The sequence below is a fragment of the Mobula hypostoma genome, chromosome 8, assembly GCF_963921235.1.
Source record: "Mobula hypostoma chromosome 8, sMobHyp1.1, whole genome shotgun sequence".
NCBI classification, from domain to species: domain Eukaryota; kingdom Metazoa; phylum Chordata; class Chondrichthyes; order Myliobatiformes; family Myliobatidae; genus Mobula; species Mobula hypostoma.
The window spans coordinates 31,606,181-31,632,471 of NC_086104.1; the positions used below are offsets into that span (position 1 = coordinate 31,606,181).

Genomic DNA, 26,291 nt, shown 5'->3' on the forward strand with positions numbered 1-26,291 from the left:
TGGAATGCATTGTAGCGATACTGGCTGACAGGGTAAATAATCTTTAGGGCGCTAGCCATTTGGGGGATTGTGAAAATGCTCCCTGCTAACCCGCCTTTGCATCTTTTAATCCTGCTTTTCTGCCCTTGTCTAACTTTGGAAATACTATTTCATTATTTAGCTTGTATTCACTGCACAGGGTTCTGCAGCCGCACAAACACGATCCCGGGTTTGATTTCCAGCCACAAATGCCTGCAGTGTTTTCGCGTGTTTTGTGTGACCGTCTGGGTTCTACCCCAAAATGTTCTGTTTGGTGGGTTAATTGGTAACTGTAAATCACCTCTAGTGTAGGTGGATGGTAGGAGAATCGGGTAGTTGATGGGAAGAGAGGTACGGAAATTGGTGGGTTAATGTGATTGCTCTGAAAAATAATATAGACTAAATGGGTCAAATACATAAATTAGGTGGGGTAAGTGACCACCTATGTCGTACAAAAATCTGAATTCTCAAATTTCAACCCAAGTCTATGAGTAGTAAAAGAAAATGAATATTTAAAACCCTGTTTAGGCCACATCTGAAGTATTGCATACTGTTCTGGTCACCCCACTATAGGAAGGATGTTGAGGCTTTGAAGAGGGTGCAGAAGAGGTTCACCAGGATGCTGGTTGGTGTAGACGCTATAGAAGCTAGATAAACTCGAGTTGTTTTTTCCGGAGCAGCAGAAGCTGAGGGGAGATCTGATGGAGGTTTACAAGATTATGAGAGGCAGTATCTGCTTCCCAGAGTTAATATCTCTAATACCAGGGAACAATCATTGAAGGTGAAAGGGGGTAGGTTCAAGGTGGATCTGAGGGGTAAGTTTTTTACCCAAGAGTCGTGGCTGCCTGGAATGTGCTGCCTGGCATGGTGGTAGAGGCAAATACCTTAGAGGCTTTTAAGAGACGTTTGGCTAGGCATATGGATGTAAGGAAGATGGAGGGGTATGGACATTGTGGAGGTAGGAGGGATTAGTGTTACGGTGGTTTTGATTTGCTTTATAGCTGGTCGGGCACAACATTGTGGGCCGAATGGCCTGTTCCTGTGCTGTACAATTCTATGTTCTATTTACTGCTAAGTCATTGCATAGCCATTGAATTAATTTGAAGTGCTGATGGTATTTCATTTTCAAATATTGCAATAAATATGTGCAAACCAGAACTAGTTGGTAATTTTGCTTGTATCATTGAATGCTGTATGGGAAGCTGAGTAGTCACTGCACCTTGAGTAGTGTAATAATATGTGTTATATCCACAAACATGGCCTTACTGAATGAGAGTAAAGCTGTTCCTTTACCTTTTGAAATACTAGTTTCTTACATCTCTTTATGATTGGCAAGGGCACTGCAGAAGAAGAATTTGTCGAATATGGCAGAGATTGCTTTTAGAGTAGTACATTGTAGAGCCTACCCAGGAACAGGCTATGTAAAATGTGATCTTATGTAATGTAAGGACTAATAAGGGATCTTGTGGTTACGGGTAGTAGGGATTATAATATGATAGAATTCCAAGTGCAATTTGTGAGTGACCAAATGCAATTTGACAATAAACACCATGGTCTATAACCAGAATCTTAAATATACATAAATGTGTACAGTTATAACAGTATGACGGAGAAGTCGTTTAAGGTGAAGTGGGTTAACAAACTAAGAGACAGATCTGTAGAGGAAATATGGCAGGTATTCAAACAACTGGTCTACAGTGCTCGGCAGGAGTGTATTCCATGAAAAGGAGGGATTCCATGAGAAAGAGGCAGAATCTGTAGTTAACCAAGAAGGTAAAGATTTATATTAAATTGAAAATTGGGGCATAAAAATGGCAAGGGTGTTAGGCCAAAGGACTAGGACAACAGCATTTTGACTTTCATTGCAAAAGGATTAGAGTTTTAAAATAGGGAGGTTTTATTGCAAGTATTGGTGAAGCCTCACCTGGAATACTCTGCAGCATAGTTTTGGTCCCCTTACCCAAAAAAATGTAGTAATATTGAAGGCAGTATAAAGGAGGATTCATCAGTCTAATTCCAGCATTGAGAGAGTTGTCCTGTAATGAGCAACCAAATGGTTTGGGCCTGTATTCCTTGGAGTTTAGAAGAATGAGTGGTAATTGTATTCCAACATATTAGTTCCCAAGGGGGATTGACAAGGTAGATGTTGGATTGTTTTTATCGTTAGAAGAAGAGTCTCAAACAAGGTAACATAGCTCTAAGCTACTTACTGCTCACTTAAAAATTAGGTAAATTGAAATTTCTTCTTGCAGCGTTTGGTGGATGCTGGATCATTAGAAATATTTAAAGTAGAAGTGAATAAATATTTATTAGATTAAAGAATAGAGGGGGCTGAAGAAATAGCACAGAAAAGGAATTGAGGCCATCATAGATCATATTAAATGGTGGGTAGGCAAGAAGACCTGATGATGACCTACTCCTTTCCCTATTTTCTTGTGTTCCTGTGATGTAGAGTCTGTTCAACCCAATGAGTGTGCCCCTAACATAGAGACAATTTTACAGTTGCCAGTTAATCTCTGTGGAATGTGGGAGGAAATGGGCACATTTGGAGAAAAGCCTGAGGTTACAAGGAGAATTAGTAAATTGCACAAAGATTGCACTAGAGGTCAGAATTGAACTTGAATCACTGGAGTTGTGAGACTCCTGCACTGTGCTGCCGTAGATGAAGGAACAAAGTTATACGTTCTCATTTTAATTGCATCACTTCACACTCTCTAGGACTCAATAGCATGAAGAGAATCAAACATTGTGTTAAATATCTGCTATTTTTTTAACAAAAGCCTAATTATTTTATCTGGAGATATAAAGGAAAAATGTAAAATTCAAATGAGTAGCAGTAGTTTTACAGCACTTAGAAACCTAAACAAAAATCAATAATGGTAATAAGCTTGTGCTGAAGAGTTTGTTGTATTTCCCCCAATATAAGTTGGCGTAACTGTCCTAAAATCATTTGCTGTGAGAAAATGAAATAATACTTTGCTGCATTGACTTGTCTAGCAATATTCTTTTTGTATGGACATTGCTTTTCACTTGCAGTGACACTCTGTGGGACATAGCTTTGGCTGAAGTTTCTAAAAAGAACGAAAATGAAGATAATGTGGAAGCCAGGGAAAGATCTGTATTTTTCTTGGGAAATAAGAGTGGGGTAAGTTGTGTGGACCACTTTCAAAGCTAAAGAATTTTTCGCAACATATTTTCCCCCAACTGTCAGCCCTCTTGCCCCTGCACACCACTTCCTTCTCGCCACCCCCCCCCACCCTCACGCACACACATACTTTCCTCACAAATGGACAGAGAAAATCAAAGGCCTAAAATTAGTCACTCATGTGTTTGCAAATGCCAAATAACAGTGAAAGATTGATAAAGAACGATTGCTTAAAATAATAACATTATATTATGAATACTAGGAGTCTGAATTTAATTTTTAAAAACTGCCAGAAATGTATAACCAGGCAGCCTCAATGGAGAGAGTAAAATATCAGAGTTAATGGGCTGAAATTCAGTCAGCATAGCCTTTGTCTCACCGTTTTCCCCAAGGTCAGACTGTGAATGCCCTAGCCTTTGGTGATTGCACGGTTCTTTAAGTCCTACCAGCCTTGCTGCATGAGGTTAAGTCAGTAGCAAGCATCGTTTATTAAAGACGAATGGTGCAAATCAAACATTTATTTTTTTTGATTATTTGAGAAGTTCAAGTATTTTTTAAATAAAAAAACTTAAATTAGAAGTGCAGGATGAGCTGCCTCAACAACTATCATCCAGTGGCACTAATATCTACTATGATGAAGTGTTTCAAGAGGTTGGTCATGGTTAGAATCAACTTATCTTAAGCAAGGACCTGGACCTGCTGAAATTTGTCTGTTGCCACAATAGGTCTACAGCAGATGCAATCTCACTGGCTCTCCACTCAGCCTTGAATTACCTAGACAATAGCAATACCTACATCAGGCTGCTATTTATTGATTACAGTTCAGTGTTGAACACATTCATTCTCTCAGTTCTAATCAACAAAGCTCCAAGATCTAGGTCTCTGTACCTCCCTTTGCAACTAGATCTGGACTTCCTCAGCTAGAAACCACAGTGTGGATCAGAAGTAGCATCTCCTCCTTGCTGACAATTAAAACTGGCACTCCTCAAGGATGTGTGCTTAGCCCACTTCTCTACTCTCTCTATACCCATGACTCTAGCTAGACACAGCTCATATGCCATCTCTAAATTTGCCAACCATACATCTATTGTTAGTAGAATTTCATTTGGTGACACAGGAGCGAGATAGATCAGCTGGTCGAGTGTAGTCACAACAAAAACATTGCACTCAACATCAGCAAGACCAAAGAATTTATTGTGGACTTCAGGAAGGGGAGTTCAAGGGAACACACACCAGTCCTCATCAAAGGATGAGCGGAGGAAAGAATAAGCAGTTTCAAGTTCCTGGGTGTCAACACCAACATCTCTGAAAATCTGTACTGGGCCCAACATATTGATGCAATTACAAAGAAGGCACAACAGCCACTATATTTCATCAGGAGTTTGAGGAGATTGGTATGTCACCAAAGACACTCAAGAATTTCTACAGATATACTGTGGAGAGTATTCTAAATGGTTGCATCACTGTCTGGTTTGGAGGGTCACTGCCCAGAATGGGGGGATAGCTGCAGAAAGCTATAAACTCAGCCAGCTCCATCATGCTTCCCCAGTTTCAAAGGGCGATGCCTCAGAAAAGAGACATCCATCATTAAGGACCCACATCACCCAGGACATGCCCTCTTCTCATTAAATGCAATATAGAGAAACTACAAAAAACAGAGACATAAAGGGATTTGGGAGTCCTTGTGTAGGATTCCCTAAAGGTTAATTTGCAGGTTGAGTCTGTGGTGAGGAAGGCACCACAGTGTAATGAATGCAGTGTTAGCATTCATTTCAGGAGGACTAGAAACTAAAAGCATGGGTGTAATGTAGAAACTTTATAAAGCACTGGTGAGGCCTCACTTGGAATATTGTGAGCAGGTTTGGGCCCCTTATCTTAGAAAGGATGTGCTGAAACTGGAGAGGATTCAAAGGAGGTTCACAGAAAGGATTCCAGGATTGAATGGCTTGTCACATGAAGAGCACCTGATGGCTCTGGGCCTGTATTCACTCGAATTCAGAAGATTGAGGGGTGATCTCATTGAAACCTATTGAAAGGTGAAAGGCATTGATAGAGTGGATGTGCAAAGGATGTTTCCTATTTTGGGAGAGTCTAAGACCAGAAGTCTCAACCTCAGAATAGAGGGGCGTCCTTTTAGAATGGAGATGAGGAATTTCTTTAGCCAAAGAGTGGTGAATCTGTGGAATTCTTTGTCACAGGCAGCTGTGGAGGCCAAGCCTTTATGGATATTTAAGGCAGAAGTTGATAGATTCTGGGTTGGTCTGGGGATGAAGGGATATGGAGAGAAGGCAGGAGATTGGGGCGGAGAGGAAAATTGTATCAGCCATAGTGATATGGTGGAGAAGACTCAATGGGCCAAATGGCCTAATTCTGCTCCTGTATCTTAGGGTCTTATGGTCTTATTGCTACCATCAAAGAGGAGGTACAGGAGCATCAAGACACACTCAAATTTTTCAGGAACGGCTTCTTCCCTTCTGCCATTTTTTTATTCTCTTTTTGCACTACTTGTTTAATTTAATTTTTTATATACTTATTGAGTTTAATAGTTTATTATGTGTTACCTCTGCTGCAAAACAGTAAATTTCACAACATATGCCAATGATTGTCAACCTAATTCTGATTCTGAATTGTGAAATAATTAAAAACTTAAATATACAGTTAAGTAAAGAAAATGTACAAAAATTGCACCTTTTTGATGAAAGTTTGGGATTTTCTTTACCAGTTGAATAGGTAAGACCACAGAGCTGACTGTGGTCTTCAGGAAGAGTAAGATGAGGGAACAAAGAAGGAGCAATTTCAAGTTCCTGGGTGTCAGTGTTTCTGACAATCTAACCCGGTCCCAACATATTGATGCAGCTATAAAGAAGGCAAGACGGTGGCTATATTTCATTATGAGTTTAAGGACATTTGGCTTGTCACCAAAAACACCCGAAAACTTCTACAGATGTACCGTGGAGAGTATTCTGACAGGCTGCATCACTGTCTGGTATGGGAGTGGGGGTGGGGTGGGGGCTACTGCATAGGATCGAAAGAAGCTACAGAAAATTGTAAAATTAATCAGCTCCATCTTGGGCACTAACCTCCACAGTATCCAAGACATCTTCAGGGAGTAGTACCTCAGAAAGGCAGCGTCTGTTATTAAGGACCCCCCCCCCATCACATAGGACATGCCCTCTTCTCATTGTTACCATCAGGAAGGAGGTACAGAAGCCTGAAGGCACACACTCAACGATTAAGAAACAGCTTCTTCCTCCCTGGCATGCAATTTCTAAATGGACATCGTACCCAAAGCTAAGACTTCACTTTTTAAATTATTTCTGTTTTTACACTATTTTTAATCTAACTATTTAATATACATATATACTTATTTCATTTTTTTTCTATATTTATCACGTGTCACATTGTACTGCTGCCACTAAGTTAACACATTTCACAACACCCACGATATTAAACTTGGTTCTGATTCTAAGCAGTTCTGACCTCCAGCTCAATTTCAATGCAAAAATGTGCAGTCAAGGAAGTTCAGAATGTACCACCATACACTCTGCAGCCAACTGTTGGTTCACCACAAAAACCCCAACTAGCTGATTCTATCACAATTAATATGGTCTCAACTCATTTCTTTGGTCTCATTGTTGTAGATACCTGGCTAGGAGAAGTGAGATACTTGTTAATATATCAGAGGGGAATGTATCAGAGGGTGTGAGTTTCCCCTTAATTGCTTTTGCATTGGTAGAGGACCTTGATCTTGCTCATGTTGAGTGCAATACCTGCATCACATTGTCTATGACCATAAAGGTTAATGGTCGGACTCCAGAAATCTCAACCACTTCCCTTATGTCAGAAGCTACTTCTCGGCATAGGCAGGCATTGATGATAAAAATGTAACACTACCTCAATGTGCCTGGGCAATCTTTGGTCAGATGAGGAAAAGATATTTGAAGATCAAATCCTCACTGCCCATTGATTCCCAGGAATTCCTGGCCCTTGACCATTCAAAGAAAAAGAAGCATTTGGGATGAAATTGAGAACCTTGAGACCAGGCATTCATTACAGGCAGACAGACATTCTGTTTAGATAGCAGAAGGAAAGAAAAATACAAACTGCCTATCCTAAGCAATAGACACAAAAATCTGGAGGAACTCAGCAGGTCAGGCAGCATCTATGGAAATGAATAGATAGCTGACATTTCAGTCCAAGATTCTATCTTGTCAGCGTTCACCTATCTGGAAATATATGCAACTTGCTGATTAGCCAGCATGGAGCCCATAAAACTAAAGTAGAAGTAATTCATCCTTATTATGAGGGAGTGCTTTCCCATATATCTCCTGGTGCTCAGTCCTTATGATATTATTGGAGGTTAATATAGTCATAATCATACTTTATTGATCCCCAGGGAACTTTAGTTTTGTTACAGTTGCACCAACCAAGAACAGAGTATAAATATACCCATATAAAACCATAAATAATTAAATAATAATATGTAAATTATGCCAGGAAATAAGTCCATTACCAGCCTATTGGCTCAGGGTGTCTGACCCTCCAAGGGTGGAGTTCTAGAGTTTGATAGCCACAGGCAGGAATGACTTCCTATGACGTTCTATGTTGCATCTTGGTGGAATGAGTCTCTGGCTGAATGTACTCCTGTACCCAACCAGTGCATTATGTAGTGGATGGGAGACGTTGTCCAAGATGGCATGCTACTTGGACAGCATCCTCTTTTCAGACACCACCGTCAGAGAGTCCAGTTCCATCCCCACAACATCAGTGGCCTTACGAATGAGTTTGTTGATTATGCGGGCTATTGTCCTTTTGATTGCATAATTAATATAAATAATTGCATTGACTAAAGTTTCATAATTAGCATGTAATAATCAAAATCAAGATTATTTGTTAGCAATGGGTTTATTCTGTTTTATGACATGAAACTTGTTATATTTGTGGCAGCGAAATTTACTAGTCTTTTGGCTAAATTCCTCGAAACTGCTACTGAAGCATGCCTTCATCATGATTTTATCAATATATTGGGCCCAGGACAAATCATAAACAGAAATGCAGCTGGCAGAACTGGAAAGAAAATAAATGATTAATATTATACCTTCAGAACTGGGGAAGAGTGGATGGGTGTCAGTTTTCAAAATGTATTCTCCAAATTTGTTTTCCAGAAAATTATGCTCTTGCTTTATGTGTCAATTTAAAAAAAACTGCTCTTCATAAACAATTTCAATAACAAAATAATTATGGACATTGTTAATTAGGATGTATACATGTCTGGAGTCGCTTACATGTAATTGTATTTTATTTTACAGGGGAAAACTACAATATTACTCAGATTTCTTGACAGGTATGTCTTGGTCAATGAGTTTAAAATCTATAAAATTGAGTGATTCCAGAGTGTGGATTTAAACTGCCCATACCAACATAATAGTTTATCACTGTTACACATTTGTAATATTTATGTTACCAGATATAACTTCAGATAAATAATTGAAAAATTAGAACCATGCAGTACTTGATGAGCTTGATAATAATGTGTGCAATAAACTTGTTTTGGCAGAGATGAAATTTCAAAGCCTACGTTAGCTTTGGAATATACTTTTGGAAGAAGAGCAAGAGGACATAGCACTGTAAGCACTGACATTGTTGGTAAATTGATTCCAAGCAAGAAAACACTTCCAGAGAGATTTGGAGCAAAACTATGGCTGGTCCAAGCTCCTGTCTAGTTAGCTAATGAAGTATAGACAAAGCAGGAAATCGGGATTGTATGTCAGACTGGTAATTGTAACAGAATGTTAAATTCCTTGTGGTGAACTAATATAGTGATTAAATGGAGGTAAACAATAGACTTATTAACCAAAAAAAAAAACAAATTGCTGGAGGAACTCAACAACTCTCCTCAAACAGCATCTATTGGAGGAGAGGAATTGTTGACATTTTGGCTCAAGACCTTACATTAGGACTGAGACAGAAGAAAGATGATAGAAGAGGGCGTGTGCTAAGGGAGGGGTTGGTAGTTACAGGTGGACTGGGGGGGGGGTAAAGGATGATGTGGGGAAGGGGGAGAAGTGGAGTGAGGTTATCGGCAAGTATATGATTGATGGAAGCCGAGAAGAGCTAGGCAGAGGGAGGGCAAGGTGAAAGCTGAGACAGGATGGAGGGTGATAAGCAGGGCACATGGGTCCAAGTGCAAGAGACTGATCAGTAAGGAAGGTGAAAATGGGAGAGGTAAGGGGCAGGTGGAAGAGGGAATATAATGGATGAAGTGTGTGGGTATTAGGTGGATGAAACCAGAAGGGTGATGGAATCTGGAACAGCGGTCAGTATGGGAAAGCGAACAAAATGGAAGGTTCAGAGGCGAATCTGAAGGAAAGGGAGCACAGATTACCTGGAAATGAAAAGTTCAATGCTCATACCATTGCGATGTAGCCATGTGGAATAGGAAGTGTTGTTTTAGTTTGCGTTGGGCAGGTTGCTGTGGGAATGAGAAGAGGAGTTGAAACGGCATGCAACAGGTATTGTGTGCGGGTGCTCTGCGGATTGGTCGCCTAGACTGCCCTTGGTCTAGCCGATATAGAAGAGAGAGTAGGAAATGCAGTAGACAAGGTTGGAGGGGATGCATGTGAATCTGCACCTTGAAGGGCTATTTAGTTCCCTGGATGGTGGTGATGGAGGAGGTGTCTGAACAAGTGTTGTATCTTCTGTGTTGCAGAGAAGAATGCCAGGGGTCATGAAGGGTAGATGGGGGGGAATAAACAGACCATGGAGTCACAGAAGGTGGTTCTTGTGGAAGTACAAGGGATGAGGATGGGAAGGTGTGGCCAGTGCTGGAGTCCTGTTACTGCTGGCAGAAATGAAGGATGCAGAGCCTGGGGTGAGGACTAGGGAAGCTGTATCTGTTCTGCCTGGGTGAGGTGGAGTAAGAGCAGACATCTAAGAATCAAAGAAAATGTGAGAGAGGGCTTTGTCAATCACACCAAAAGGAATTTATACTCTAAAATCTCTGTGTCCCCAAGCCCATCAATTATTAAACCCTCACAAGCTGCCAGTCTAAATTTCTTTAAGCTAAATTGAATTAAAAATCTTCATTAGACCCCACAAGTTGGTCTTAAATACATTATATGCATGTTAAATCCATATTGTATGTGTTCCTTAGTAGGAGTTGTAGAATTTTTTGTAAGCTGACAATCTTCAAAAAAAATAGGTAGATCTGCCATACCCTAGTACTAATTGAATATACTTGCCAGGCCTCTGAAGATAGTCATTTTGCTCCATACAATTATTTTAATATGTAATGTACACATTGTCATATCAAAGGCACTGAGTTCTGTTGCAAAGAAATGTAAATGAGTGTATGAAGTGCTAACAAATTAATTTGTATGATTTGTGTGAATGTGAGCACAGTTTAGGGAATACCATCAATCATCTTCACAATTGGTCAGCACAACAGATCTTAGTGATGTTGTGTTAAAGTTTCATAGGTGTGATCTGTTCCAAGCAGTTCCAAGTAAAAAGATAAAAGTTAGATAGAGCTGATAAGTAAGATTGGAGATATAATATAAAGGAGATTGTAACTTTTTTTTTTGGTGATATTTATTTCACAATTCATCAATTTTCTGTCACTGGAGGGCATTAGCTTAATTTTCAACCCTAATAAAACCTGTGTAATAATACATTGCAAGAAATCCAAATTAACATGATGGACATTTTGGTTGAGTTTTCATTTGGAGCTCTGGTGACAATCTATACCAAATATAACCAGCATCTGTGTATTTGCAGAATTTTCTATTATGTTTCAGCAAGGTGCACTGGCAATTAGTACCACTCCAGCAACTTGTCTGTTGCTACATATTCCAGCGCCTTCAGTCTCTTGTGTCTCTATTTGATGTGTTGAACTCTATTTTGCAGCCAAAAGATATTGCCCAGTTTTGGGAACTAGGTGGTGGAACCTCTCTGTCTGACCTTGCCCAGATTCCAATCACTGTCAACAACATAAGGTTTGTGTTGCTATTTGGTCCAGGGGTTGACCTCCACTGGAAAATTATAAAAATGGAACTGAAATAGATTTTAACAAGAATTTATTTGTTGCATGCTTTTGTCCTTTGAATAAGTGCTTGAGAACTGCTTTATGCCTGGTCAGAGTTCTACATGCTCATGCTGAGACCAAAGTCCACATGAAGAAATTGTACTGTACTTGTATTTTCACTCTGGTTGGCCTGTAGACTTTGATTTTTTTTATCATTACTCATGGTTGTTGCACAATTTACAACATTTGTAGTTTTATTATTACAGCCTATTATTAAAATTTTAAATTCATTGCTCAAGGATAGATCATGATCATATGTGCTAGAATTCTAAAGTTTTCAGAACCTCAAATGCTAGTCTAACTGAATTCCTTAAAATATTCGCAAGATCACACAGAGGTTTAGCCTACCAGTTGTCATTCTTTTATATGAAGAAACTTCTGACCTATGCTCATGCTTTATTTCACCCATAATTTATGATTGGATATTTATGCTGATGAAAGAAATCCATTTAAGTAGAATACCACATCTGTACAATTTACTTAATAGCCAAAAAAATTGCCACTTTGTATATTACAGTTGGCTTATATGGATGTAATATTACCTACAGGAATATACTGAGCAGTGATTTTCACATAAGCATCTAATAAGTAGCACAACTAGATCATCTGGATTCATGCCATTCAGTACTATCATGCCTAATCTAATTAAAATGCATTGAAAAGATATTTATTAACAGATATTTGTGATACTTAATTTGCAATAGGAGCCTTTCTGTTGTTTTGGTTTTGGATCTTTCCAAACCCAATGAACTGTGGCCGTGCATGGAGAAGCTACTGAGTGTGACAAAGAACCAGATAAATAAAACCATTAATGAACTAGCTAAAAAAGATTCCATTAAAGTAAATGAAATCAAGCAAAGCACCTGGAAAATGTTGCAGAAGGATCATCCGGTGAGTGTAGCTTCAAGAAAACTTTCTGCAATCTTACCTTTAGAAGTAAGATTTTGTTGAGATAATTTTGGTTTATGTACAGGTGATGTGAAAACCAAATATGTTCTTCAGTTTTAGGCAAAGGTAGGGTACAGGGGAAAATTTGGTAGAGTTTTCACAAATTCCTCACTAAAATTTTCTAACCTATTCACCTATCCCGATTTTACACAATACAATGATTTTTATATTAAAGAGAAAGACATGACTATTTGATAAGCAAAGCAGTAGAGTTCCTATGTAATACAAGTTGATAGGCAGGAAAGTGGAAATGAAATGCTGCTGCTGTGGGAGAATATAAGAGAGGTTCATGTTCACATGTAACTGCCATTACCCATCTGAACTGATGTTTGTAATAAATCAAGTGCTTAACCTATTTATGTCTCATTATACATTCCTGGGAGCTTGATTTTCAAACATTGTTATATCATCAGTAAAATTGGATACCATGCTGGTGGACCCCATTGTGGTTCATTGTAACCACATCTGCATCATGTTGGTTGCTTAAGGAACACATGTTCAAAGTTGATGACCTTGAATCTGAGCTTCAAACCTCTTTTAAAGAGAGCATGTCCTAGATGGGGGTCCTTGATGATGGATGCTGTCTTTTTGAGACGCTGCCCCTTGAAGATGCCCTCAATGTTGAAGAAGCTTGTGCACATGATAGAGTTGGCTCAGTCTACAACCCTCTGCAGCCTCTTTTGATCCCATAAATTGGAGACTCTATACCAGGAAGTGATCAGAATGCTCTCCACCATCATCAATAGAAATTTGCTAGAGTCTTTGGTGACATACCAAATCTCCTCAAACTTCTAATGAAATATAACAACTGGCATACCTTTCTTGTGGTTGCATCAATATGTTGGGCCCAGGATAGATTCTGTTAAGTTGCTCACCCTTCTACCACTGATACTCAACGAGGACAGGCATGTGTTTTCCCACCTTCTTGAACTCCACAATCAATTCCTTGTTCTTTGTGACTTTGAATTAGGTACCAGCAGTACCTAATAAAGTGGCCACTGTGTGTATATTCTGTTGCTGAATTATGCCAGCATGGAAGTACCTTTGTAGTGAATCACAGAGGCTGATATTAAGATTATATTATCTCAGATGTGAGTGTAAGAAAGAGTTTTATTTATTTCTAGAATATCCCTTCGTGGTTCCTTTATTCTGCTACCTTAAATATAGATGACAGCTACTCTAATTTTCTCTTTAAATTTTGGTTGGGTGAAATAAAATTTATTATAATTGGGTGATCTCTCAATACATATTTAAAGTGCTGAAGAACACATTTTGCTCAATTGTGTCAGGGCAGTTACTTGCTTTGGTTCTTACTTAATCTCAGGATGGTGTTATTTGCTCAGCTTTAATGAAGTAGGTTTAGTGAATTGAATTTTGAATCCAGACTTTTGACAGTCAAAGATTTTTCTAGCTTTTTTTTAAACAGTATGTGTACTTCTTAAGCACCAAAGTATATTTATTTTTTCTTCTAAATTCCATCAGGATTGGGAACTTGTTGATCCATTTCCCCTTCCTCTAGTTATAATGGGAAGCAAGTATGATATTTTTCAGGTACAGTGAAGCTTGTATTGTCATTTAATTCATAGTATTATGTTATATTTGTGAAAACAGTTGTTCCAGTGGTGTGCTAATTTAATATTCTTTCCATAGAATTTTGAATCTGAGAAAAGAAAAGTAATTTGCAAGACACTGCGTTTTGTTGCTCATTACTATGGAGCTTCACTGTTGGTATGTTTTCATTGTTAACGTTTGTAATAAGTTCAACTTTCTGTACAACTGAGTTTTTATCATAATGGGGGGAAAAACTATGCTTTACTGGACCATTATTTTAGAAATAAAATGCAATTTATATCAGGAAATTCTAGTGATACAAAGGTTAGTGCCCCTCTCTCATGGCCCCAGAGAACCAGATTCATTCCTAACTTTAGATGCTGTCTATGTACACGTTCTCTCTGTGAACATGTAGTTTCCTCACGGTTTTCCAGTTTCTTCCCACATGCCAAAGATATGCTGGTTGATAGGCTTTTGTAAATTGCACCTGTGGAGGTGGGTGGCAGGAAAATTGGAGACTGAGGATTTGATTTGTGTGTGAGAGGAGAAAAGATAAGATTGGTTTAGATAGGTACTTGATAGTGGAGATGAGCAGAATGGGCTGTTGCAGGTGACCAGAAGTTGCATTAGTGGTGTAGGTTTAAATGAGTATCTTTGGAATCAGATGTGGTTAAGGAATTACAGAGCTTAGGTCCTTGGGAACTGAACATAAACACCAGTAATGGAATGAATAAATACAGGAAATGAGCAAAATTCCGGAGGGAAGGCTAGAGGAAATGGCGGAGATGAGGAAGACAAGGCCCTAGAAGGATAAGAATCTCAAAACCAATGCTAGAGGCATAGTAAAAGGACAGGGGAATGGTTCAGTCCAAGTTAAGATCAATGAGGTAGGATTTTGGAGGGAAACATAATGGAGGCCGGCCAAGAGTATATTAGTAAGACCAGTTTGAAGGAAACTAAGGCAGCAAATGAAATGTACCAAGGGTGGAGTCATTTGGAAAAGAAGGTCTCAGTAGCATCGATATGAGGTCCAAAACTTAATGTGGGGTTAAAGTGAATAGGAAAACGAATTGCCAATGGTAACCAAAACAATGATTCGATATTCACAATATAGATGGTCTGATAAATAATAATTATGAACAATTGATGAGGCAAAACAAAATAGTCATGAAGGAGAGTTAACTTGCCTTTTGCCTCCTTGCTTGTGAAAACCAACAGTGTAAAAAATGTTTTTGGCCACTGTGACTCATAGAGGAAACCAAAGTAAATCTGGAATGGTTCTTCATTAATTATACAGATAATTTCATCAGAATCAGGTTTATTACACTGACTTGTATGTTGTCAAACTTGTTTTGCAGCAGCAGTAGAGAGGAAAGACATAAATTACTATAAATGATGAAATAAATAAATAGTTCAAAAATAAACAAGGTAGTGTTCATGGTTTTATAGACAATCATAGGCATGATCCTATGTGAAATGGCTATATTTACTGCTTCCATTTTCTCTGTGCATAAAGTGACATCAATCAGTCAGGAACCTAGCCATTTACTTCTGTTGTCAGCAATTTGAGCTTTGTGTCAGTTTTGTCAAATAGTAACAACCTAGAAGAAAAACTTTCATATCAAATCCTATCAATATTATATGATATCTATTTAGTTTTTCAGCAATAAATCAGAAAGTACAATATCAAAGATGCGAACTGTCCTGAACAATTTGGCATTTGGCACTGATAGAAGGTGAGTAGCATTTTGTATTTCACTTCCAATAGCTAAGTGTGTATTGTGGGGAATAATAGTAAAATGCTCTGCCATTCTTGAAAAGAATAACACTAAACACTAGCTTGCTAACTTTGATTCTTGGCAAAACTGAATGATGGCTCAGTTTGAACATTGCATATCAGCTCCTGATTTTGCAGACTAGAAGGGTCCAACAGTCTTTCCAAAGTGATGGAATGGAAGTAGAATTTTTAAAATTTAAAAATGCGATAACCTCAAAATACTTAATTTATTTTGTTTTGTAGCAAAACAATATCCGTAGAGTATAACAAACCACTGTTTGTCCCTGCTGGGATGGATTCATTGAGTCAGATTGGTAAGTGAACAACAGAAATTGATAAAACACACAAAATGCTGGAGGAACTCGGCAGGTCAGGCAGCATCTATGGAAATAAGTAATCTGTCAAAGTTTCAGGCCAAGACCCTTCATCAGGACTGGAAACAAAGGGGGAAGATCCTGGAATAAGAGGGTGGGAGAGGAGAGGGGGGACAAACTAGAAGGTGATAGGTGAAGCAACACACACAAAATGCTGGAGGAACTCAGCAGGCCAGGCTGCATCCATAGAAAAGAGTACAGTCCTGCTGAAGGGTCTCGGCCCAAAATGTCAACTGTATTATTTTCCATAGATGCTGCCTGGCCTGCTGAGATCCTCCAGCATTTTGTGTGTGTTGCTTGGATTTCCAGCATCTGCAGATTTTCTCTTGTAGATGATGAGTGAAACCAGGTGGGTTGAGGAGGGGTGAAGAAGTAGGAAGCTGGGAGGTGATAAGTGGAAAAGGCAAAGGGTAGAGAAGAAGGAATTTAATAGGAGAGGAGAGTGGATCATGAGAGAAAGGGAAGGAGGAGGGACTCCAGGGGAGGTGATAGGCAGGTGAGAAAATCGATGTTTATGCAATAAGGTTAGAGGCTACTGAGATGGAGTGTGAGGTGTTGCTCTTCCAACTTGAGAATGGCCTCATCATTGCAGAAGATGAGGCCATGGACCGACATGTTAGAATGGGAATGAGGATGGGAATTGAAATGGTTGACCACTGGGAAATTCTGCTTTTTTTGGATGGAGCTGAAGTGTTTGACAAAACGGTCCCTCAATCAAGTCGTCTCTCACCAGTGTAGAGGAGGCTACATTTAGAGCACTGGATACAGTAGACGACCCCAACAGGTTCACAGATAAAGTGTTGCCTCACCTGGAAGCTCTTTTTGGAGCCCTAAATGGAGCTGAGGGAGGAGGTGAATGGGAAGGTGAGGAACTTCTGCCACTTGCAGGAATAAGAGTGCCTGGATGGAGATTAGTGGGGAGTGACAAATGGACAAGGGAATCACAGAGGGAACAGTCCCTGCGGAAAATAGAGAGGGGGAGGTAAAGATGGGTTTGAAGATGGCAGAAGTTATGGACAATGATCTGTTGGATTTGGGGGCTCATGGGATGGTAGGTAAGGGCAAGAGGAACTCTATCATTGTTTAGATGGTGGGAACGTGGGGTGAGAACGGATGTCCAGGAAATGAAGGAGAAAAATTGGTTCTACCACACAATTATCTATAGTGCTACAAATTCATTTGGCAATGTCAGTTATTATAACATATGACTGAGGTAGAGAGGTAACTTCCTGCAGCCCATCTTATCACAAGAGCAGGACATTAGATGCAGTAAGCTGTCCTGACATCTGAGTGGCAAGGAACAATTTGCCCATTTACTTATTCTGTTAATGTGACCTACAAAGAAAAATGTGTTTCCTCTCAGAATATATATTTATAATTTAATAGATTCTTTGAGTGCTTACTAAAATTGGCAACCTCTTATTTATATGATAAAAAATACACTTTTACAGTGCCCCAGAATCAGAAATCAAACAGTCTTTTTTTATTAGAATAAATCAACCCATTGTATATTTGCTTAGGTGTTAGTCTCTTTAAGTGCTTGAAAAGAAGACTTGTAAATACTTGCTTTTGCTATTTTATCATGGAACTGAACTCTTATGAACGACTGAAGAGGAAGCTCCAAATGCACCTTTTAAGTAGTAGCACGGTCTTCTATGTCATTTTTTATAGGACCAGCCCATAGCGTACATATACATTGCTGTTTAATCCTAACCCCACCCACCATTATTATTGTTGATGTCTTTGGAGAAATTTTACATTAATTCCTTGCAAAATAGACTAGGGACAAATTATCAGAAACTCAGTGAACAATCAAGAGCCAGAGAAGCACTTCTAGGACTTCAGCAGACCTACAACCAGTGTGATATCATGTCTTTGTCATCTTTCTGCAGCAGATTGCAATTTCCTAGTATGTACTGCCATTGAAAAAATCTTAAATCAGAACTTGTCCAGAATTCTACCTGCATCTCTAGTCGTCTAAATGGCAGTTAGTTCATATGAAACTACTTTTCATAAACTGTGGAAAAACCCAATGAATGCTTACTGCTTGTCCATATGAATTCCAACATGAACCTGTTACATAGAGCAGTCAAGGTGGGGAACCCTAAAATCCTTTTTTTTTCTATTTATTATTATTATTGTTGTATTTTTATATTTTTCTCAGCTCAAGCTGGTAAAACCTGAGCTACGGCATAGCCAAGCACATTCATTTCTCAATTGCTAGGAACCTTCGGACTATTCTAATGGTTTTTAGTATTGTGGCTTTGTGGAGATTTACATAAATATTGCTTTGTAGACCTAATTGTGACTTTGGGATTATACCAGTTGTAGATGTTACTATTGGAGCAATATATACATATACACGTACCCAGTTCATGTTCCATTGTCTTTCAATTTCCTCTTTTAATTCAGCATATTTCTTTCACTTACTGATTTCTGTATGTTATGTGTGTTTGGAATGGTTATTTCTATTAGTAAGTTATTCTTGCCTGTTTATCCTGTGATATTATATCTGGATTTTATTATGGATTGTTCTATCTGTAATAACGGATCAGTCGTAATATACTTCTGTGGGACTCAAGACTCTAAAACTGGATCAGACTTGCATTTATAGTAAGGTATAGTTTCTTTTATGAGTTTGTATTTTAAAGCAAGTTTTTGCTGAATAATGTTTGCCAGTTGATTGTGCCTGTGTAAATAATCAGATTGAGTCAACGAGCTGCAGGATCTTGTAATGTGCTGGATTGTTTCTGGTTTCTCTTGGCAATTTAAAAAATTTTTTTTAGATTATGAGGACACTCAGTCCTTGTATATTGTCATTTAGAAATGCATGCATTAAAAAATGATAAAAATGTTCCTCCAGAAAGATATCACAGAAACACAGGACAAACCAAGACTAAAACTGACATAACCACATAATTATAACATATAGTTACAACAGTGCAAAGCAATACCGTAATTTGATAAAGAGCAGACCATGGGCATGGTTAAAAAAAAAGTCTCAAGTCCCGATAGCCCCATCATCTCACGCAGACGGAAGCACCGCAAACTTGCCGATGCATTGGAAGCACCCAACTGCAGCCGACTCTGGGTCCGTCTGAAAACTTCGAGCCTCCGACCAGCCCTCCGACACCGAGCACCATCTCTGCCGAGCACTTCGACCCTGCCCTGGTCGCCGAGCAACAAGCAAAGCCGAGGACTCGGGGCCTTCCCCTCCGGAGATTCTGGATCACACAGTAGCAGCGGCGGCGAAACGGGCATTTCAGAAGTTTTCCCAGATGTTCCTCCATGCTTTCACATCTGTCTCCATCAAATCAGGATTGTGCACTGTCTCCTGCTTGACAGATAACAGATATTCATCACCGGAGTGGCCGCTGCACACTGCATCGCGCCACCATCGTCTCCGCCATCATGCATTTTCTGCATTTATCATCTTGAATTTGTTGGTCCTTTATTATATATTTTTTATTATTTTATTTTTGATAATTTTTTACGTTAACCATCTAGTCCTGTATTGCCACAAGGAACCCTTCTGTTTCTGGGAGGAGGTCTCCAACACTGACCCAGGCTTTCAACACTTTCTTGTCAACATCTCACCTGTTAAGATCGTGGGGATGCCTTCCATGGAGGATCTTTCTCTTATTATTATTATTATTTTTTTTTTATTTCTTTCTTCTTATTCTTCTTCTTCTTATTATTATTATTATTATTATTTCAAGGTACTGAAGATGGGTATAGAATTCCAACCAAAGTCAGCATAGACCCAAAAGATTAAACCAGGAAATGAAGCTATCAAGGGATCTATTTTATTTTGTATTTTCTGGCTCTCAAACTTCACTTGTGCGAACTGATCTTTTTTTCATCATTGTGCTGTGAACTTCTAGCTATTATAAGATTATGAGATTTTTATTTGCAGGGATATATTGAACATTACAAACTTAAATATGCAGTGACGTTTGGAAGCATGCTTCGTGCCAATTAGTTTTGATCATGTGGACCTGGTAAATCTGCATGTAAATACTACAGATTCAAAGGAATCTTAAGTCTATTTGAATATAATTTGTACTATTTAAATCTATTTGTATGTTTCTATATGCAGGATCTCCACCTGCTGCTGAAGTTGAATTGAGCAAAATTAGTGCACGAAATCCAATTGATCTGTGGAAGAAAGTATATGAGAGGTTATTCCCATGTGAGGTAATTTGTAAGCTAATGATCAGTGTGTTAAGTGCAAAACACAACAGCTGAAGGAACTCAGTGGGTCATGCAGCATCTGAGGAGGAAAGTGGATAGTCACTTGCAGAGATTCTGTATTCAATCTACTGGAGTGAGCTTGAGCTTCCAGTTGCTCACCAATCTAATTTCCACCCCAGTACCACACTGTCAGAGGCCTCTGCACTGTTATAATGAGGCCCAGCACAAGTTTGAAGAACACCATCTCTTCAATCTGAGCACAGTCAGCAATGAATTCTCCTACTTTAGGTAACTTGCTCTTTTTTGACTGTATGAGAACTGGAGTATTTCTACTTGCCATCCACTTGGAAGTTTAGCTCAGCTTTTTCTCTCCATTGTGTAGCCTGGCCTCCTTGAGCATGTCCCTCAACCCTGCAACACATAATGTAGCAGCTCAAATTCTGTATTTCACCCATTTGACCTCACTCCATCAGGGATGTCCTATTTGGTTGACATCCCTCCCAGGGCCTCAGTTACTGAAAACTAACTTGTTTCTCTCTTTCCCAGATTTAACAGAGGGCATTGAACCTAAACTGGTAATTCTGTTTCTCTTTCCATGTGCTGCCTGTCCTGCTGTGTGTTTCTGGCATTTTCTGTTTTATTTTAAATGCCAGTTAACATTTATACCTTAAAGGTGACAGAGTATTACAATCATCAGTAAGAAAGAATCTTGCCACCCACACATGCTGACGGTAATACGTTGAATGATTATTCCTCTGTCATCAATATACCTGAGTCACCATTAACCAGAAAATTATCAGAAATATACCAGGACAATGGATGCTTGGAAAATGTGCAGAATATTTTTTTTTAAGTAGGCAGTGGTAATGAACTAGCTGTTCACAGATGATGAAAGCAGAGGTGAAATATAACTTCAAAAGGAAATTGAATAGGCATTGAAGGGAAATAAGTTTTAAGAGCTTTGGAGACTAAGCAGGAGAATGGGTCTGACTGGATTGCTCTGCAAATAGACAGCATGGATTTAATGAACCGATTAGCTGCCTCCTTTGCCCTAATACATCCATTTTATTTTTAATTGGTTGCATTCAGATTTCTGTAAACTTCTACATAAACCTTATTATCTCTAGCTACTATTTTCAAGCTGGGAGGAATATTGTAAAATCCAGTTAAGTTTCCATTCTAAACATGGAATTTGCTTGTGAATAATTGAATTAACATGTAAGTATTTAAATCCTAAATCTTAACAGTCTTGTGGCTCTTCAGTTTTGACTTTTTATGATGTATGTCAATGATCTGGACTATGGGATTAAAGGATTTGTGACTAAATTTGCCGATGATACAAAGGTGGAAGAGCGGGTAGTGTTAAGGAAATAGCCTGTAGAGAGACTTAGTTAGTTTAGGGGATTGGGCAAAGAAGTGGCAAATGAAATGCAATGTTGGAAAGTGTATGGTCATGCACTTTGGTGGAAGAAATAAACGGGCAGACTATTATTTAGGTGGGGAGAGAATTCAAAATGCAGAGATGCAAAGGGACTTGGGAGTTCTTGTGCAGGATACCCTAAAGGTTAACCTCCAGGTTGAGTCAGTGGTGAAGAAGGCGAATGCAATGTTGACATTCATTTCTAGAGGTATAGAATATAAGAGCAGGGATGTGATGTTGAGGCTCTAAAAGGCACTCATGAGACCACACTTGGAGTATTGTGTGCAGTTTTGGGCTCCTTATTTTAGAAAGGATAGACTGACATTGGGGAGGGTTCAGCGAAGATTCACGAGGATGATTCCAGGAATGAAAGAGTTACCGTATGAGGAATGTTTGGCAGCTCTTGGGCTATATTCCCTGGAGTTCAGGAGAATGAGGGGGATTTCATAGAAACATTCCAAATGTTACAAGGCCTGAACAGATTAGATATGGCAAAGTTATTTCCCATGGTAGGGGAGTCTAGGACAAGAGGGCACAACTTCAGGATTGAAGGGCATCCATTTAGAACAGAGATGCGGAGAAATTACTTTAGTCAGAGTGTGGTAAGTCTGTGGAATTTTTTGCCACGAGCGGTTGTGGAAGCCAAGTCATCGGGTGTATTTAAGGCAGAGATAGATAGGTTCTTGATTAGCCAGGGCATCAAAGGGTATGGGGAGAAGGCAGGGGAGTGGGGATGACTGGAAAAATTGGAACAGCCAATGATTGAATGGCAGAGCAGATTTGATGGGCCGAGTAGTCTGCTTCAGCTCCTATATCTTATGGTTTTGTAGACTTAGTTGTTTTCTACTTACAGAGTACCAGAGAAATCAAAGAGGTTTTGGATCCAGCCAAGGACCCACGGTATGCTGAACCTGAAGTGGATGCAATGAGAACACAAAAGGACCAGGTAACTTACAAAGTTTCAGTAAGATGCATATTTTATTTATCTGTCATATTTTAAATCCACTAATACCAGTGTCATTGTCAGGATTGCATCAGCTGCAGTTCAGTTAGTAGCTGTGAGTTCAAATCCACTCTAAGCACTTGAGTACAAGAACCTAAGACAGAGTGATTTGTATTGTTGAAGGTGCCATCTTTCAGATGAGAATCTAGGTCTCATCCACTCTATTAGGATTTAGAAGATACTGTGTGGCACAACTTTGAAGAGGAGGAAAATTGGATTCAGGCCATTATTTATTCTCTTTCTATTTTCCATTACAACTATAAGTATTTTACTGCCAATTTAGTACTTTTAGTCATGAAATATGTTTTATAAAGGCAAATGCTTTCAGCACCAGCAAATCGGGTTCATTTCTGCCACTGTCTGCAAGGAGTTTAGACATTCTCCCTGTTACTGTGTATGCTTCCTCTGGGTGCTCCAGATTTCTCTCATATTCCAAAGACGCATAAGTTAATTGGTCAAATAGATGTAATTTGGTGGCACAGGCTTGCTGGGCTAGAAGGGCCTGTTACCATGCTGTATCTCTAAATACATGAAAAGGCAACGTAACTTCATTGGACTTGTGATTAGGAAAGAGGAGTTAGAATGCACGGTAATTATGGGAAAGATTGAAGGGAAAAAAACAAGAGGAAGACAAAGACAAATGATGATGGAGACAGCAGCCAAAGAACTGGAAATGAATACCAATGAATTGATCCACTTGACCCGAATCAAGAGTGTGTGGGCCATGACAGTCAAAGCTCAAACTGGGCACGGCACCTGATGATGATAATCTCTAAATAAATAAAGGTTCATCACCCCAGGTTGCCAAGCTAAGTTGCTGAAAAAAATTGGCAAATGTTTTGAAACTTTTACACAGTATGCAAAATGCTAATATTGAAGGACTATGCCATAAAAATGTGCTCCTCAGCAGTAAAGTTATTGCTGAATATAAGCCATTTACCTTTTGCTCATAATACATTGCCGAATATGTATTTAATAAGCATGCAAATGGTTAAAAAGAAATATGTAATGTTAAATGTAATGTTTTACTTTTACTTTTCAACAATGTATAGATTTTTTTTCTAGAATTGTTCTCTATCATATTACCTCTTTCATTTATTTCATTGCATTGGGTTTCCACTTTGCTTTGAGCTAATACTTTCAGTTTGGCACCGACCTTGTTTTATTAACCATGCTTAGTTAACTGCTCAGAGACTTGACAACTTGGGCTATGTACAGATTTTGTATCACTCCTAATGCTTTGAATTCAATCCTGTGTTTTTTAAGAGATTTACTAAATAGTTGCAGCAGTTTATTTAGCATGGACAATATATCCTTCATACTTGAAAGTGTGCATTTGTTAAATTTCAATTATATTGGCCATACTTTTAGTTTTATCAGCACTATTACTAAAATTCCTTTTGTAGTTTCTCCGCTTATCAAACCAATAACTTCAAGATGCATTGTACATAAATTGACAAGTTAATCTGAGTGATTATAAAAAGTTGCAAATTTTCCTGAAGTAGTTCACGAGGCACATTTTCCCAACTCATAGGTCAGTCGGTATTCTTTCTAAAAATGAATAATCATATATGAATGATGAATCCAGCTAATAATGTTATTACTCTGAACTCACAACAGTTGTGCCATTATGTAAGTTAACCTTGAGTTAGAGTTCACAAGATTCCCCACAGATTATGATCTATAATTACCCTAGGTTACTTCGGTTCATTTTAGTCTTGGCTCTTCCCTAATGAATATCTTAAAGGTTTTCCATGAATACATTTCATTATGTTATATCTGATATATTACCAATAGTTAATTTTTAGAAATGTTTTCCATAATATTCTTAGGAATATGTGTGATCTTTGCCAATGTCAATCTAAGGCATATTACAGGAAGTAAACAATTGTCTCTTACCTGTATTTGGGTATTTGTTGATCTCATGCTGTTATCAAGTTAACAATTCAGTGATACATAGTTTTGTGAAAAACAAATTACTTTTAAATGGTTATCCCAACTCTTTGTGCTGTCAAGGTGTGTGTACTTATCTGACCTATGGTCAGCTATAACAAATTTCACCTTGAGATAAGGAAAATAAGTAATCTAAATTAGGTGCAATAAATATGCAAAATAATAAAAACAAATCTTCCTCATAACCTTTCAAACACTAAGATCGTAAGACATAGGAGCAGAATTAGGCCATCATGGCTGATCCTTTTGTTTTAAATCTCCTCTTCAACACCAGTTCCCAGCCTTCTCCCCATAACCTTTGATGCCATGTCCAATCAAGAACTTATCAATGTCTGCCTTAAATACACCAAATGACCTGGCCTCCATAGCTGCATGTGACAACAAATTCCACAAATTCACCACCCTTTGGCTAAAGAAATTTCTCCACATCTCTGTTTTGAAAGGGCGCCCCTCTATCCTGAGGCTGTGCCCTCTTGTCCTAGACTCTCCCACTATGGGGAAACATCCTTTCCACATCTACTCTGTCTAGGTCTTTCAACGTTCAAAAGGTTTCAATGAGATTCCCCCTCATCCTTCTGAATTCCAGTGAGTACAGACCCAGACCCATCAAACACTCTTCTTATGATAATTCTTTCATTCCTGGAATCATCCTTGTGAACTTCCTCTGAACCCTCTCCTTTGCCAGCACATCTTTTCTAAGATGAGGGGCCCAAAACTGTTCACAATACTCAAGTTGAGGCCTCACCAGTGCCTTATAAAGCCTCAGCGTCACATCTTCCTCTTGTATTCTAGACCTCTTGAAATGAATGCTAATATGGCATTTGCCTTCCTCACCACCGACTCAACCTGCAAGTTAACCTTCAGGGTGTTCTGTACAAGGACTCCGAAGTCTCTCTGCATCTCAGATTCCTGGATTTTCTCCCCATTTAGAAAACAGTCCGCACATTTGTTTCTACTACCAAAGTGCATGACCATGCATTTTCCAACATTGTATTTCATTTTCCACTTTCTTGCCCATTCTCCTTTTGCATCCTACCTGTTTCCTCAACACTACCTGCCCCTCCACCAATCTTCGTATCATCTGCAAACTTGGCAACAAAGCCATCTATTCTATCATCTAAATCACTTATATACAGTATAAAAGGAAGTGGTCCCAACACCAACCCCCGCGGAACAATAATAATCACTGGCAGCCAACCAGAAAAGGATCCTTTTATTCCCACTCTCTGCCTCCTACCAATCAGCCAATGCTCTAATTATGTTAGTAACTTTCCTGTAACACCATGGGCTCTTAACTTGGTAAGCGGTCTCATGTGTGGCACCTTGTCAAAGGCCTTCGCCCTCAAATTCTTCTGCCTCCTGCCATCTGGCAAAAGGTACCAAAGCATTCGGGCTCTCACAACCAGACTATGCAACAGTTTCTTCCCCCAAGCCATCAGACTCTTCAATACTCAGAGTCTAGACTGACATCTATTTCATTTATTATTATATTGTAATTTGTCCTCTACTATGCCTGTTGTATTTATTAATTATTGTACTGCCCTGCACTGTTTTGTGCACTTTATGTAGTCCTGTGTAGGTCTGTAGTCTAGTGTAGTTTTTGTGTTGTTTTACGTAGTCTAGTGTAGCCTTGTGCTGTCTCACATAGTTTAGTGTAGTTTTGTGTTGTTTCATGTAGCACCATGGTCCTGGAGGAACGTTGTTTCGTTTTTACTGTGTATGGTCGAACTGACAATAAACTTGACTGACTTGACTTGACTTGACTTCTGAAAGTCCAAATATATAACATCCACTGCAACCCCTTTATCTATCCTACTTGTAATCT

The 26,291-nt window shown here is 38.9% G+C and overlaps 1 protein-coding gene across 2 annotated transcripts in view; it reads left to right on the plus strand.

Moving 5' to 3' along the window:
- The window catches only part of dync2li1 (dynein, cytoplasmic 2, light intermediate chain 1), a 32,319-nt gene that overhangs the window by 403 nt on the left and 5,625 nt on the right, over positions 1-26,291 (plus strand). Inside the window, exons 2-12 of one of the 2 annotated variants that reach the window (XM_063055645.1) lie at positions 3,055-3,163; positions 8,473-8,507; positions 8,721-8,790; positions 11,069-11,157; positions 11,951-12,137; positions 13,677-13,745; positions 13,845-13,922; positions 15,402-15,481; positions 15,766-15,836; positions 19,996-20,093; positions 22,364-22,456. In XM_063055645.1, coding sequence (XP_062911715.1) covers positions 3,055-3,163; positions 8,473-8,507; positions 8,721-8,790; positions 11,069-11,157; positions 11,951-12,137; positions 13,677-13,745; positions 13,845-13,922; positions 15,402-15,481; positions 15,766-15,836; positions 19,996-20,093; positions 22,364-22,456 — 979 coding nt within the window. The remainder of the gene's footprint in view (positions 1-3,054; positions 3,164-8,472; positions 8,508-8,720; positions 8,791-11,068; positions 11,158-11,950; positions 12,138-13,676; positions 13,746-13,844; positions 13,923-15,401; positions 15,482-15,765; positions 15,837-19,995; positions 20,094-22,363; positions 22,457-26,291) is intronic. The other variant, XM_063055646.1, reaches the window with a different exon arrangement.